A 15,024-nucleotide genomic window follows, 5' to 3' on the forward strand; every position below is an offset into this window, starting at 1 on the left:
TGTACATGAAATCCTTAAAAGTTGGTCCCAGATTTCCCAACTGACTCCTGACAGAGCGAGAGATTAGGTATTTTAGGATGTCAAATACGAGCATTCTGATTGGTTTGTTGGTCTCCTATCTCGGACATTCATTGTTGATTTATCTGACAATGAAATTAAAGGAACACAACTATCATATATTTCATCAGCTCCAGATGGTCTGGCTATATTAGCCCTCTTAAACAGCCATTTGTCAGGTGAGTCTTCTGCATTTTTATGCAATGTTACGTCCTAAAAGTCTGTCATATATCGTAATATGTTATTCATTTCCAATTTTATTAACCTTTTTGTGCAGAGTATGGAATGTGTGGGGAGATATCTGCAGAGGGAGACGTGTATAGCTATGGAATTCTTCTACTAGAATTATTTGGAAGCGGCCTACAGACAGCAGCATATTAATGGACAATGACAATAATCTTCATGACTTTGTGAGGAAGGCAATCTCGCAAAGATTGATGGACATTGCTGATCCACGGATCATACTAGATCAAGAACATGGCATGACTGGAAATTTATCATACAACAGGGCTTCCATGGAGTTATGTCGAGCATCTATATTTGAAGTGAGGATATTATGTTCAGAAGAGACGCTTAAAAAACGCATTGACATCAGTGTTGCTATTAAGCAATTACATGCGGCAAGAGTGACACTTTTACAGAGGAGACACTAAAAAAAACATCGTCTCTTTTGCCGCATGTAATTGCTTAATAGCAACACTAATGTCAAGCCTATGAATTAAATAGGAATGTTCTATTTTTATTTTTCTTAAACTATAGTCTATCATCTTCTGAAAATCAGTAATCAGAACTAATCGGTTGACATATCAGTTCAGAATTTATCGAGATTTATGAAATATGTTTTGGATAAATCAGGGATTATTAATATTGGAATATAATTGATAAAGCGGTGAATCTTTTTTAAAAAATTAATCAAAATTTTTTAGTAAATCGAGTATTTTTTTAGAATACTAACAATGATTGATATCAAAATAAAATTTTAAGATTCTATAATTGTTGTGAATATTATCACATCACAAACAAAAACGGTACGAGAAAAATTATTCAAAATCAATGAATATTTTTACTTGTTTTGAATCTATATATAAATAATAGGACATAAATTTGTGTATAATTTTAATTTTGGTTGCAATTTAACTATTCAAAAAGAAAATTATAGATTTATAAAATTTATAGTTCTGGTAGAACTCGTCGATATTAAAAAAATTAAACTGATAAATACATTAGTAATATAAAAATAAACATCTACAAACTAATTTTTAAAGTGATTCAAATAAATTTTGAAAATCAAAACAAGAATAAGTCAAAAGATAATTTATAACTTTCTTACACACTTACACAAACAAGTTAATTCTACTTCACTAAATCATGCAGAAAGAAAGATGGAAGAAGACCAAGAAATCACCATATTACATTAGGATACATTTTGGAAGGGCCTATATTTCTGAACGGACATGACAAGGCCATGAACAGAACTAACAGCAGCTAGAAGAGATACTATCAAACAAAAGAAACTCAATATTTGCAGGCCATTCCATGCTCCGGAAAATCTTTTGATTTTTCTCTGTGCAACATACATCTCAATTGGAAAATAAACCGTCATAGGCCAGAAGGTTATGGCACCAAGAAGGCCAACAAATTGGTTGAAAAATGGTAATACCATCGCCACAACAGTTGCAACTATCACAAACACTGTCCTCCAGACTAACCGGAAGGAATTGATGCTTAAGTTTCCCATTCCTAAGAAGTTGATAGAGTATTCCCTTGTAATAAATTCATTTTGAGGCCACTTGTTAATGCACCAACCTTCCACAAATGCGTATATCGGCTGACATATTACCTGCTTAATATTTAATCATGCGATGGATAGAAGAGTTTAATGAGAAATTAGCTAAAGGTTGCACAAGTTGACGAATCTTTTCAGAGTGGAAATAATAATATTACCTGATAAGCTCCAACAAGGTGGATAATAATGGAGATATTAGCAATATCCACGATCCAAAAAGGCTTGAAGGAACTAAAGCCGGTTAACAAATTTCCTGGTGCTCCACTTCCAAATGCAGCATATCCAATCAAGCCGCATGACAAGTAGAATACAGTAGTTACTAGAATTGCAAGTGAAGTAGCTTTTTTCATTACTTTTTTCTCAGGTGGACTCGATTTGAGTGTGTCCTGAATTTTGTGAAGAAAACAGATCCATTAATTTAAGATTGGCTGACTAGGTAAATTGAAAAAAGGGAGATTGTAGCTTGCCTGAATATTAGTAAGAATTGAGGAGAAAGCATAAGCAAAAGCAATGTCTCCCAAGGCCGAAAAAACATTCCATAATTTATCTTCTTTGGTTTGACCCTTCCATCCAACAGGTACTCCTACTAGACTTTTCTCGAAATGTCCATTTCCTTCATATGTACCCCAAAAATCAAAAGCAAAAAGAAAATCGACTCAGATTTAGAGATACATGTATGAGTACAATTTTAAATATAACTTTGTAAGTCTTAGCAAAAGTTTATGATGCTCTGAGACCCCCCCACCCCCCACCCCCCACCCCACACGAAAGAGAGAGAGAGAGAGAGAGAGAGGGAGGGAGAGAGAAGAAAAAAGTGTATCGTATTGGACTGAATTACCTTGAATTATTTTCGTCAGGGAAAGGGCAATGCCTATAAAAGAGTATGCAAAAGACATAGTAGCAGCAACTATGGAGAGATATGCAAGCTTGTGGAAGTTCGGTATTTGGCTTAAAACAATTTGCACCACCCCATAGATCAAAATGAACAGATTGTTTGATGCACGGCACTCCTTATCATTTCCACACTTAATCAACCTAATAAAAATCAATGCATATCAAAAATACTCTGTAATGAACTATGATAACAGACACATTTATACGAACTTTTGTATAATGCTTACTGGATGCTAGTAGATGTTACAATAGTATAGCCAATTGTTAGTCCAAAGAGAAGACTATACTGAGCAATTCCACAAAGCTGGATTTGAAGTCCGCCTGCGTCCGTACAGATCCACAAAAAAAATGACTTGATTAACTCCTCAAATGAAGCTACTACCCCTTTGATTTCAACATTATCAATGAGAATTTTGATTAAAAAAGAACTTGTAAAGGATCCCCTAACAAGATTGGTTAAGTATCTAATATATGACAATCTTCAGGATCATTTCAGTTTAGCATGTTGATAAATTAATATATAAAACAAATGTTGATCTAGAATACTCCTATTACATTTGCGAAACATATAATATTGTTCCTAAAATTAAAAGATTTGTGCTTTAGATTAATTTAGACCTCTGACCACACAGTGCCTGCCCTAAGAGCAAGCAATACAAGCCCACGAGGCATCCATCAATCAAGGCAAATTGCAGCTAAACTGGGGACTAATCCTAATTTTTTGTGAAAAACGCACCAAAAAGTGATCAACAGTTTGATGAATGCATCAATTGCTTTTAGAATAATGTTAACCAGACTTCTGCAGAAAGGAGTTCTGAAATTGAAATTGATCAAATCGTACCTCCGTTCTAGTATGTCACAAATAGGTTTTATGTTATCAATCAAGAAGAAAATGCTAGCAAATTCTAATTTTGAAGGCTTGTCTAACCTGAAGTAGAGAAATGAGTTACCTAGATTAGAGTTGACAACATCCATGTAAGAGTAGTTTCGCTTGCCAGTTTGCGAAGAACGATAACAATCAGCAAGAAGATGAGAAGTAAACAAAGTGATGATCGAGAAGAGAATGAGAGAAACAGAGCCAGCAATCCAGCCCAGCTGAGCTACGGCCCACGCCAATGACAAAACTCCTGATCCTATCACCGAGGTTATTATATGAGCTGCTGCCGTCACCATTGTCCCTGTCCATGTAACACATTGCTAATTAAACAATTTGTGTCCGAGTAATATCCTAGATACTCGATACTCGACACTCTGATTATAGTTATGGACACTTCGACACTTATTTTAAGTCAAAAATATATAAAATATATAAAATTTTCAAATTATCGTTGAGTCCGACACTCCGACACATATTCATTCGTTAACCCATATTGATGTCAGACATTTTTGACCGAGTCCGAGTAATATAGGCTGTGACAAAGGCCGGATTCTATAAGACAGTGTTAATTTGTAGAATATATAAATTAAATATATATAGATGTGTGTGTTGAGTTGTACCAGTTCTTCTTGGAAGGCCGTCATCATCCAACGGCGGATGATCATCTGCTGCAGCTGCTGCTTCGTCGACCAAACTCATTTGTTTTTAATCTCTGCAAGTGTGATATTTTCAACAGAAGTACTGTAATTTACGAAATGTGGGAACTGTGAAGCATATCGCTACCAGTATTTAGGGGTGATGATGAAGAGACGTGAGGGGTTAATTCTTCTCAAATTATCACTTTCCCTACCTATATTGTTACTACTACTTACTTTTAACACTTGCCGTTAATGCCATATACCTCCCGTATATATTTAGGACTTATGACCGAATTTGCACAAGGAAAAAAATACTTAGATATTTTAAAATAATATTAGTTGAGAAACCGCGCGTTGCGGCGACCTATAAAAAATTATATTAATGATTCAAAATTAATGTTTATAAGATAAAATAAATGTGTGGCAGTCTATAAAAATTATATTAATGATTCAAAATTAATATTGATAGAATAAAATAATTAATATTATTAACATCTTGATGCAATACCAATATTAATATATAAAATTACAAAATTGGACTATAAATCATGAGTAAAAATATGAAAATAAATTTCTACATATAATTATTGATTTAAAACATGATGAATCTTAATTTTAGTTGTGGTTTTTTAAAGTAATCATGTTTTTCACTAACATTGTCATTAATTTCCAAACACTACTTCTTAGACATATGCATTATGTCCTGCATGTAAAAAGCATACAACTCTTTTACAAAACTGATTGATTATATATAGCCATATACATTGGGGGTGTTGTTTGGAGGAAGTAGAAGCCGCTTCTGGTTTTTGCTTTTCTTGACCCATTTGTGTAAAGAAGTAGAAACACTTTTAAAAAACTGAAAATGCTAACTTCTCTCTCAGAGCTTCTACTTCTTTTCCAAACACTTTATTAACTTCTTTACTTTTCACTTCTAATCCACTTCTTTACTTTAAGCAAAGAATCACTTTTTTGAGGATTGCCCAAACGGCCCCATTGATTGACCAATAAAACAGACACTAAACTTGCAAGAACATAAGTGCGTAAAAAGTCAAAAAGATATTGAGATGCAACTCCGAAATCTTCCCCAATTTTAATAGGAATAAATATTATGTTCTACTTATACGAACATTAATCATGTCGAGACGTATGAATTCCAATCCATGCATGTGTATATTAGTGACTCCAGTTGTCCGCAAAAACATCAATTTAAATTCATAAGATAGCAGTCTACTCTCACATCCGACAAACTCTTACTTTTTGTAATCAATCATCTCTATCGACATTCAAAACATCTATCATAGTGTAACTCATTATTGTATTAGATGTAGATGGTGAAAATAGTGGCGCCTCGTAGGTTTGTGGTATTGTGAGAGAGAATGTTGTGTTTAAATGATCCAAAACCCTACAACCTATAAGGGTATTTATAGGTGCAGAGAGAATTGTGTGCTACTCTTTTCCATAATTAAATAATCTGAAATAGAATCAGATTAAAAAATTTTGCAAACTACTATATTCCATAAATAATCTGAAACAAAATCAGATTAATTTATGCCAAGATATACACCATATCAATTAATCTAAAAAAAGGTAGTTTTTATCAAATTTGAAACAGAATCAGATTAAAAAAACTTGCAAACTATTATATTCCATAAATAATCTGAAACAAAATTAGATTAATCTTATGCCAAAATATATACCATATCAATTAATATAAAAAAGGTAGTTTTTATTTTTGATATATTTCATTCAAAAATTTCAGAAAATTAGAAAAATAGAACGGAGCTATCTGAGAGGCGCCACCTACACGCCTCTCAAAATCTGAGAAGCCGCGCGTTGCGGCGGCCTATAAAAATTATATTAATAATTCAATATTAATATTTGTAGAATAACATAATTTTGTGGTTGTCTATAACAAGTATATTAATATTTCAAAATTAATATTTGTTTGATACAATAAATTTTATATTATAAAAATCTTGATATAATACCAATACTAATATATAGACTATAATTTATGATGAAAAAATGAAAATAAATTTATACACGTAATTAGTAATTTAAAGCATGGCGAATTTTAATCTTATTTGTGTTTTTCTTTTGAAAAGTAATCATGTTCTTACATTGTCACCTTCCTCCAATTTTTTTGGATTGGTTGTGCAGAAAAACATTTAACTTAAATCTGTGAGATAGCGGTATATAACTACCCTTGCTTAACAACCTTTAGTTTTTAATTAATACTGTATAAACAGCCTTCACTTAAAAGTTGGTTGAACGGAAAAGCAGATAATGCATGAATAATTTTTTCCTATATACAAAGTAAATCATATAAAACTTAACAACAACAAACATGTCCGGTGAACAAAATAAATATTATAAAAGAATAACCAACAAACATAAATCAGTAATAGTTAATTTATTGATATCATCCATCAATATCATGTCAAGACTATATTTTTCTCCCGTGTTTGGATTTGTGGACTAAACAAAGCGGTTTATAATTACATTTGCTTGCAACAACAATTATTTTTTTAATAGTGTATAAAGAGCCTTCACTTATCGTTCTATCGTTGCAGAAGAATGGCACCACCGAGTTAGAAATCGAGCAAGAGAACTATAACCAAAGAGAGGTAGGATTGTAGTATTGAGAGAGAGGAGCTTGTGTTTAGATGATCCAAAACTCTACAATCTATTGGAGTATTCATAGGTGCAGTGTGCTACTCTTTCCCATAATTAAATAATCTGAAACAAAATCAGATTAAAACTTTCAGTTTACTATATTCCATAAATAATTTGAAACAATTAAAACTTTCAAGCTACTATATTCCATTAAAAATTTGATACAAAATCAGATTTTGAAACTTGCTTCTAATATACCCGAAACTAAAAAAGGTAGTTCTAATTTTTGATATTTTTCATCCAAAAATTCCAAAAAATTAGAAAAATAGAGCGGAGCGATGTGAGAGGTGCCACAGACACGCCTCCCGCTTCCCCTTTATATAAGTATATTGATTGATTTTCGTATAATTTCTAAAATCTAATTAGTAATATATAAATATAAATATATATAAATAATTCAACTCATACAATAATGTAATTCCGGTATGCCTATTAATCAACAAATTAAAATTAATCATATATCTGACATGTTATTTCGAAAAAAAAATTGAGATATGTAACAGTATTCATTCCAGCTAGCCTCAATGAATTATATGAGAACAGATTTGAGTAAACTCAGATTATTGGCTTATAATTCAAAATAGTTTAAAGTGATAATTAAGTGTTAAATATATGATTTATTAAATATATATATAATAATAAGAATGAATGTGATAATTTATTAATTTAAGGGTGATGTAGATGTTTACCATATAAAATTAAACAAATAACATTAAATGTTTTGAAAGTATATGTTACTAATTTCTGATTTTAGATCGTTTTCAAGATTAAGATGGTTTGCTAAAATGATGTAAAATATTGATTATGTGAATTTGCTCACCCTTCAAGATTTTCTACTCCGACATTAAAGTATTGATAATTTACATGAAAATGTAGCTATTGACAATAAAGTGTTAAAGTGTATATGTTGGCAAAAGAATACAAGAGTGTAATTAATAATATACGTATTTGTAGGCATATATAATGTTCAAAAGTGTAACTAAAAAATAGTGTTTCATATATAACTAACTCAATGTAACAATAGTAATAAATAGGTGTAGGCATAGATTTACAACAACACTGTAACTGGTGTGACTATATAGAAACTGGTGTTGGCATATGTCTATAACAAAATAAAAAACTGTGTAGCCACATATTTCACGGTGTTAGTATAGAGGGTTTTCACCTACACTTTTTGGGGTGTGGATATAAACAATTAAAGATGTTACCTCAGACCCTTACGGTAGTGGTGATTTTTGAAATTTGACAGACATAACATGTTTTTTTTGCTTTTAGCAACAGTTTTTGGGCTTTTAAACACATTTTTTCAGATTTTGCTGAAAACTATATATGGTGTAGCGTCCTCTGTCCTGATGTAACGACTATTTTAATTTAGTGGAGTAATGTGCGGAATTCAGCAATTGACGTTGACGGTAAGATTATTAATTTTTGTTAAAAAAAAGCTGAGTATATTGCCGGCCGCATGATTAAAATTTGATTAAATGATGATTAAGTTGGTCTTTAAAAACTTAAACAAAATTGTACTTTAAAGAATTTGACAATGTTTTACCACTACAATTATAATTATAATATATAGAATACATAATGTAGAATATAATAAACTTTTGACTTTTTATATTAAAACGTGCCATATGATAGTTCTAAAAATTTCACAACAATAAATTTAAGTCACAACAATCAATGTGATTCCAAGGACTATAATCGACATTCAAGATTCTTGAATAGATGGAGAAAAGATCATAGATTACCCTGGATACATGAAAGTCATGTTTATTTGAATAATTTATCATTTTCGGATAATTATATTATTATCTATAAACTTTTTCAATTATAATTTTATGATATTCCGTTACAATCACTTTTTTATTTATAAATGTCTTAATAATTCTTTTTATAGATATTAAAAAGAAGGTAATAAAGAAGAAAAATAACTTTAATAATAGAGTTTTGTGAAAATGGTATAATGAAGTTGGATTCAGTTAATGTATTTTTATTTAAATCCTTATTATATTGAAATTTCATTATTAACATATTTTGCTTGTTTGGCAAATAAATTAAGGATTTATTATAGACTTGTTTTCTTTTAAAAATGTATATTTTTATAATTTTTTAGATATAGATGTTGAGAACGTGTTTCATATTATAATGTGACAAAAATAAGGACTTATTTGAGGGGAAAAAGTAGAAAAATAGAGTTTTATGTATTTTTCTCCGAATATAAACACTTATCTATGAAAAATAAGTTTAGTGAGACGGGTACATTATAATCAAGTTCATCATTATATTAAAATTTCATTATTAATATATATCAAGTCATGTGCTAATATGTATTTTATTTGAATTTTTATTAAAATGCAATCTTACTATTAAGATATAACTAAGGATTTGCTGTTATGATTTAGATAGCAATAAGAGCTTATTAACGAAAATTATGTTAAGGACGGGTTGATAAATTCAACGGCAACTTTTAAGAACAAACTCTTTTTAAAAAAAGCTGATTTCCTGCTTTTTTTTGTGTCAGCTTTTGCCGACATATTTCATCATCAACCTCGTACATATATTATACTTTTAAATCATATCACAATATATGCAAATATAAAAAAAAACACCAAACATTTATTACTCCCTCTGTTTCAAATTAGATGTACACTTTAAAAAAATCACACAGCTTAAGTAAAGTAGATGTTCACCAATTAATTGCATTAAATGATCAAAATATGTGGAGTGAGATTGATCTGGCAAATATAAATAAGAGATACGTGGAGTAGAATTAACTTTGGAAATATGATTTTGCATTGAAAGTTGAAGTGGACAAATAATTTAAAACAATTTTTTTTTTCTGAAAATGGGCATGTAAATTGAAACGGAAGCGGTAATTTCTAAAAAAACACTTTTAAGGAGAGCACTTCAAAACGACGGCCTCAAACAGACTGTCGGTTTGCCATAATATGTCATTACTCAACATGCCCTACTCAATACGAGGCCATAGAATATTGCAAAAATCAACATACACAGACCATGTGAATCCCACATACACAGAGCATATGAATCACACGAATCAGCATTTCATATCTCAAGTTACATATATATATATATATATATGCCAATGATCAAATAGAAACCTTTTTTAAAATAAAAACTAGAAACCAATCTTGTCCATCTATTTAATATAAGATAGTTTCAATCACAGCCGTTAAAACAATAAAATTAAAAAATATATAAAAAAGCAAAGATAATGTTTTATTAGTTACCATAATTGCTTTTGGTTTCTCTCTCCTCCCTTCATAATTTCAGCACCTCTATGGAGGACTTTCTCTCTCTAAAACATCACTTACGCCATGCTCTGTGTTTATACTCGATTTCTCTCTGAATATACTCGATTTCCCTTTATTCCTCTGTATCTTTCTCTCGATTTCTCTTCGCCGTAATCCGTGTTTAGTTCGACGCTGTGCTTTCTTCGAACAATTTAGATTAAAAGTTAATTCAGCTCGAGGAAGTGTTATTGAAGCTCAAGGACGCTATGTTGAAGATGATAATATCCGATTTAACGAAGATTAGTAATAATCAAGGTAAAAATTTAGATTTTCCTAGGTTCGTTTTTGTTGTTGATATAATTTGATGATTATATCAGATTACAATTATGTTATGCTCATATTATTTTTGTAGATTAGGTATTTTTGTTGTTAATTGTATAATGTTGATGATTTGTGTGATTTATGTTATTTTTTTGATATTTATTGTTCTTATAGTTGTATATTATTGTATTGGTGCTGTAATTAGTAGTTCATAAATCATAAGTTTGTTATGATTCAATTTATGATTTAATGTATGATTGATTTTATGCATAAATGAGTAGAGTTTTTGTTTTTGTTAGAGTTTAGATCCACGCCTTGTGCGATACTTGTAAAGATCTGGAGGAGCTGCGATGATGTTAATAGTACATCTTGAAACAAGGAGAAAACTTGTGGATATGTTTGGAGTTTAGCAGTAGCTGACAGGCTAATAATATTAGCTGTTGGGTGATGATGTTGTTTGTTTAGGCTAATTGTAAGTGTCATCAAAGCCATTTACCAATATAAACTCAGTTTATATTAGTGATACTTTCAATATATATTAGTGATGTCTACAGTATATTATAGTAGCATATGTTAGTTATTATGGTTTTTAATCTGTTTTATGTTTGTTCAGGTATAATATGATTTTTACACCTTTCACTGGTGTTGAAAAACATCTATGATAGATGTGTTACATTTGTTACTTGTTTGTTATCGAAAGAAAATGTTGCTCATTATAACTAGGCTTTTAAACATTTTGTCAAGGACATGAGACGCGATCCAGTTGTCTTTATAACTGATCAGTGCCCTGCAATGAAGGTATCTGTGCCAGCTTCATTTTGTGGTGAGAATGATTTGGTTGCTAGCAAGCATCGCCTTTGTATGTGGCATATCATGCAGAAATTCCAGATGCTGTTGATTTTACTAAAAAGGTTCATATGGCAGCTATGGTAGGTGAACAGCCGGTTGAAGAGGTCACCATTCTTGCACCAAATGTTTCCAGGAACAAGGGAAATTATTTCAAGCGGCTTGTCAGTGATAGACATAAATCAATGGCAAAAACAAATAAAAGAGTTCGAAGATGTAAATAATGCTCGGCAACCACTCATGACTCGAGAACTTGTCCAAAGAAAAAGAAGGAAGGAGAAACTATAGTTTCGAATATCTTGTATATATGATTTTAATTTTCATTTTCAAAAGACCATGTGTAGTTGTCTTTATAAAATGTTTAGTACATTTCAATTTTATATTTTCTGAGGTGTAGATCAAAGCATATTAGAACTGATACATTGTGAGTGACTGCTATTTGTGTTTTTATATTGAATATGTAAACAGGATTTTTTAAATTTAGCACAAAAAATTAGTTGATTTTTAGTGATATAGCTAGTATAACTTAGTGGTGTTAGAAGTGTAATTTAGTAGTATACATTGCAGCTTTTAGTGATATGTGTGGTTTTAGTGATATTCTACTTTACTGTGTTATGAAAACAATGAAAAATGATAAAAGTTAAATGAATCAATTATAAAACATAAGTAACCAAGCCAAATATTAATATTGCATTTGGAATATCATCATTTTTAATTGCTCAAAATACTTGTCCAAAATAAGCATATCCATACTAAAATAATGCAGTAAATCACTTTCTAGTGTATCATAACAATGCTGCCATCTAATATACTTTGTAGGCTATTAAATCACTTTCTAGTGTAATACAATCCATACTCTATGTAGCATAGTAAAGTAGTTCATGACAAATAGTTCATTGCTCATTTGGTTGATTATTTTTTGATGGTCCTTCTTGAGAATTGGCTCTTAATACTTCAAGGAATGAACTTATGAGGTTCACTGCAAATCTCACCTACTTTCCAGATTTTTTTTTGTCACGTTTCAAAAACTTCTCTGCAGCTTTTCCAGATAGGACGATGTTGATTATATTGTGATTTTCAGCTGTATTGTACAAAGCTGTAGCTTCTGCGATGATAGCTCTCTGAATTCGTTTAGTTGTGAAGAGAGAATTGTTGTGTTGTATTTGAACCTGAGCCTACTAATTTGTTTATCCTGTGTTGCCTGCATAATATGTTAAATTAGTTGGATAGAAAATATAAGTATACATAATAGATGGGGAAGTATTATAATATAGTAATAACAAGAATGTATCTAAATGCTTAATATGTATCAGTGAGATGGTAATATAAGTATGCATGATATGATTAGTGAAACTAGTCTCACCCCTTCTCCTACTAACTCAGTATTCCAATTTTTGGTATCTCCTTTGAAAGTTTTCATATGGCGCATGAGGAAAATACCACAATCAGTAGAATATTTAGTAGTTTGCCATGGCATACTCAAATAACTAGGCTTCAATCTCCGCACTCTCTTTGCCAAACCTGGATTTCCTTTGTCACTTATATAATGGCAAAAGTGAGAATGCTGTAAAAAAAATGCAATTTATTAGTATAGTGGAATGAAAATAGTGCTTGATTAATTATATTTAAAATGAATGACAAAATTACATATTACCAAGACATCCGGTACCCTGCCATAGTATAAAAATTTTATAATGGCAAAATTTTTATATTTCTTCCAACAGTAGATTTGGTTTTGTTATTTGGACGTAGATAGACTTTTACAAGTGGACTTTTCTCTGGTATGCTATTGGTAGTCATGTTTTCTTCAGCATTGAACTATGTAACCTGCAAAATCATGAAACTAGCAAATCCATGTAAAATATACTATTTAACAAGAAGTATAGTCACAATTCTATACCATAGCAGTTGTATTTATAAAACTTTAATAGGTGATATAGCTAATATACTTTAGTGATACACCTTGTATATTCTAGTGATAGGGGAAACATATTTTAGTGATATTGAAGAACAGGACTACTATCTTGACTACTTCTAGAGATATATTAATATAGTACATTCATATTAAGAAACATATTAAGTTTTATCTCAACAATCACTAATTAAGAAACATATTAAATTAAACAATATCACTAATTAGCTATATATCTTGGAAAAGATGTTGTTATGATCAACTAATAGTTTGATGCATAAATTACACTATTCATGTGAAATTTTTCCTAGTGCCTCCTTTTTGGGAAGCTACTCTGTTTTCACTCTCACTACAACGTTTTGTACGGACAATTCACTAGCAACATTACTAGTTATTTTATATAGTACATGAAGGTTGCAGATTATCCTATTTCTAGCTTTAACTTGTTTAGGTATGAACAGTTCACTCATTCAATTAGTTCACTACGTCACTCATTTAAACCAAGAGAAATCACCTATCCTATCAACTAGAGAGTATCTATAGAGCACATCTATTCATCTGTAGGCGTATCAACATTTGGCTCATAAACCTTAAATTGCATCTCAAATTCAACTATGCTATCAACATTTATATCATACACTAGATATTTATCGTCAATATGCATATTAAACAATATCACTAACTAAACAGCAATATGACTACTCTCAACATACATCCAGAACATCTCAAAAACTTAAAAATAACCAAACTATATTCATAGAACTACTGATATCAACAATCAAACAAATCATCAACATTTTATTCCACAAAATCAACATATGAACACAACTAAAAACTATAAATCAAAAATCATTAAAAAAATAATGATAAAACCCTTATTTAACATACCTCCTCTAATTCTAGCCAGATTTAGGTAATTTTGACAGTGAATAAAGGTAATTAATAGCTGCTACGGAAGAACATTAGTAGTTCAATGTCAGTTTTCACAATATTATATATACAATCAAACCCTTGAAATTCAAAAAAATGAACATACACTACAAAAACGAGATGATTAACATGATTCACTAACTAGAAATACTACTAAACTACATTAAAGTACCTATTAAACGAATTTCCGAGTGACTTAGCTCTATGCTTGAAGTTGCGCTTACGAGATGCGATTTTCGCCTCTAACTTCTTCCGAAAAGCTGTAAAATCGTTGATTAGTGCCGTAATGTTAGTTAAAATCTGAAGAAACTGCCATTGAAGACGTACCTGGAGCTCGGCAAAGTGGTGGAGAGGAACAGTAAAATGGTGGGGAGAGACGTTACTGGCTTCGTGTGTATCGTGTGTATATTTTTAATTTTTGAAAACCCGTGTTATTGTTGTATTATTCTGGGCTGGGCTTCTAAATTACTGTACCGGATGGGCTGGGCTCTTAGTTTCTAGTTTTTATTTTAATTTGGTTTCTATTAGAGTACTACTCTATATATATGTTGGGCTCAATGGAGACCAAAAACTTTGGATTCCTTAGAGACTACAAAATCTACCGTTAAAATAATCTGACAATTAATGGACATGATTAAATATTCTTTGTCCTGCATTTCTTGTCCTGCATTTCTAGTAATGTGATATTAATAATTTACACTATTCTGGTCCTGCATTTCTAGTAATGTATTATTAATATTCTTGTCCTGCATTTCTTGTTTTAGTTTTAATTCAAAATTATCTTTATAATTTACACTATTCTTGTCTTGCATTTCTAGTGATGTAATATTAAT

At 30.7% G+C, this 15,024-nt stretch overlaps 1 protein-coding gene across 1 annotated transcript; it reads right to left on the bottom strand.

Annotated features, from left to right (window-relative positions):
* Positions 1–1,359: 1,359 nt before the first annotated feature.
* On the bottom strand, positions 1,360–4,459 carry LOC108195607 (amino acid permease 6). The gene is made up of 7 exons (XM_017362591.2): positions 4,235–4,459; positions 3,688–3,915; positions 2,965–3,058; positions 2,682–2,878; positions 2,311–2,456; positions 2,002–2,229; positions 1,360–1,897 (listed from the first exon to the last, which is right to left on the bottom strand). Exons 1-7 carry the CDS (start codon positions 4,311–4,313, stop codon positions 1,472–1,474), a joined length of 1,398 nt encoding a protein of 465 aa, XP_017218080.1. The 5' UTR covers positions 4,314–4,459; the 3' UTR covers positions 1,360–1,471.
* Between the last annotated feature and the right edge of the window lie 10,565 nt (positions 4,460–15,024).

This window comes from Daucus carota, chromosome 1, assembly GCF_001625215.2.
Source record: "Daucus carota subsp. sativus chromosome 1, DH1 v3.0, whole genome shotgun sequence".
NCBI lineage: Eukaryota > Viridiplantae > Streptophyta > Magnoliopsida > Apiales > Apiaceae > Daucus > Daucus carota.

Bases quoted from the DNA above. Each gene is read 5' to 3' on its own strand.
- LOC108195607 (XM_017362591.2), bottom strand. From the start codon at position 4,313: ATGAGTTTGGTCGACGAAGCAGCAGCTGCAGCAGATGATCATCCGCCG. The intron at 3,916-4,234 runs GTACAACTCAAC...TTACATGGACAG, and splicing joins CGGCCTTCCAAGAAGAACTG to GGACAATGGTGACGGCAGCA. The intron at 3,059-3,687 runs GTAACTCATTTC...GTACGGACGCAG, and splicing joins TGTTGTCAACTCTAATCTAG to GCGGACTTCAAATCCAGCTT.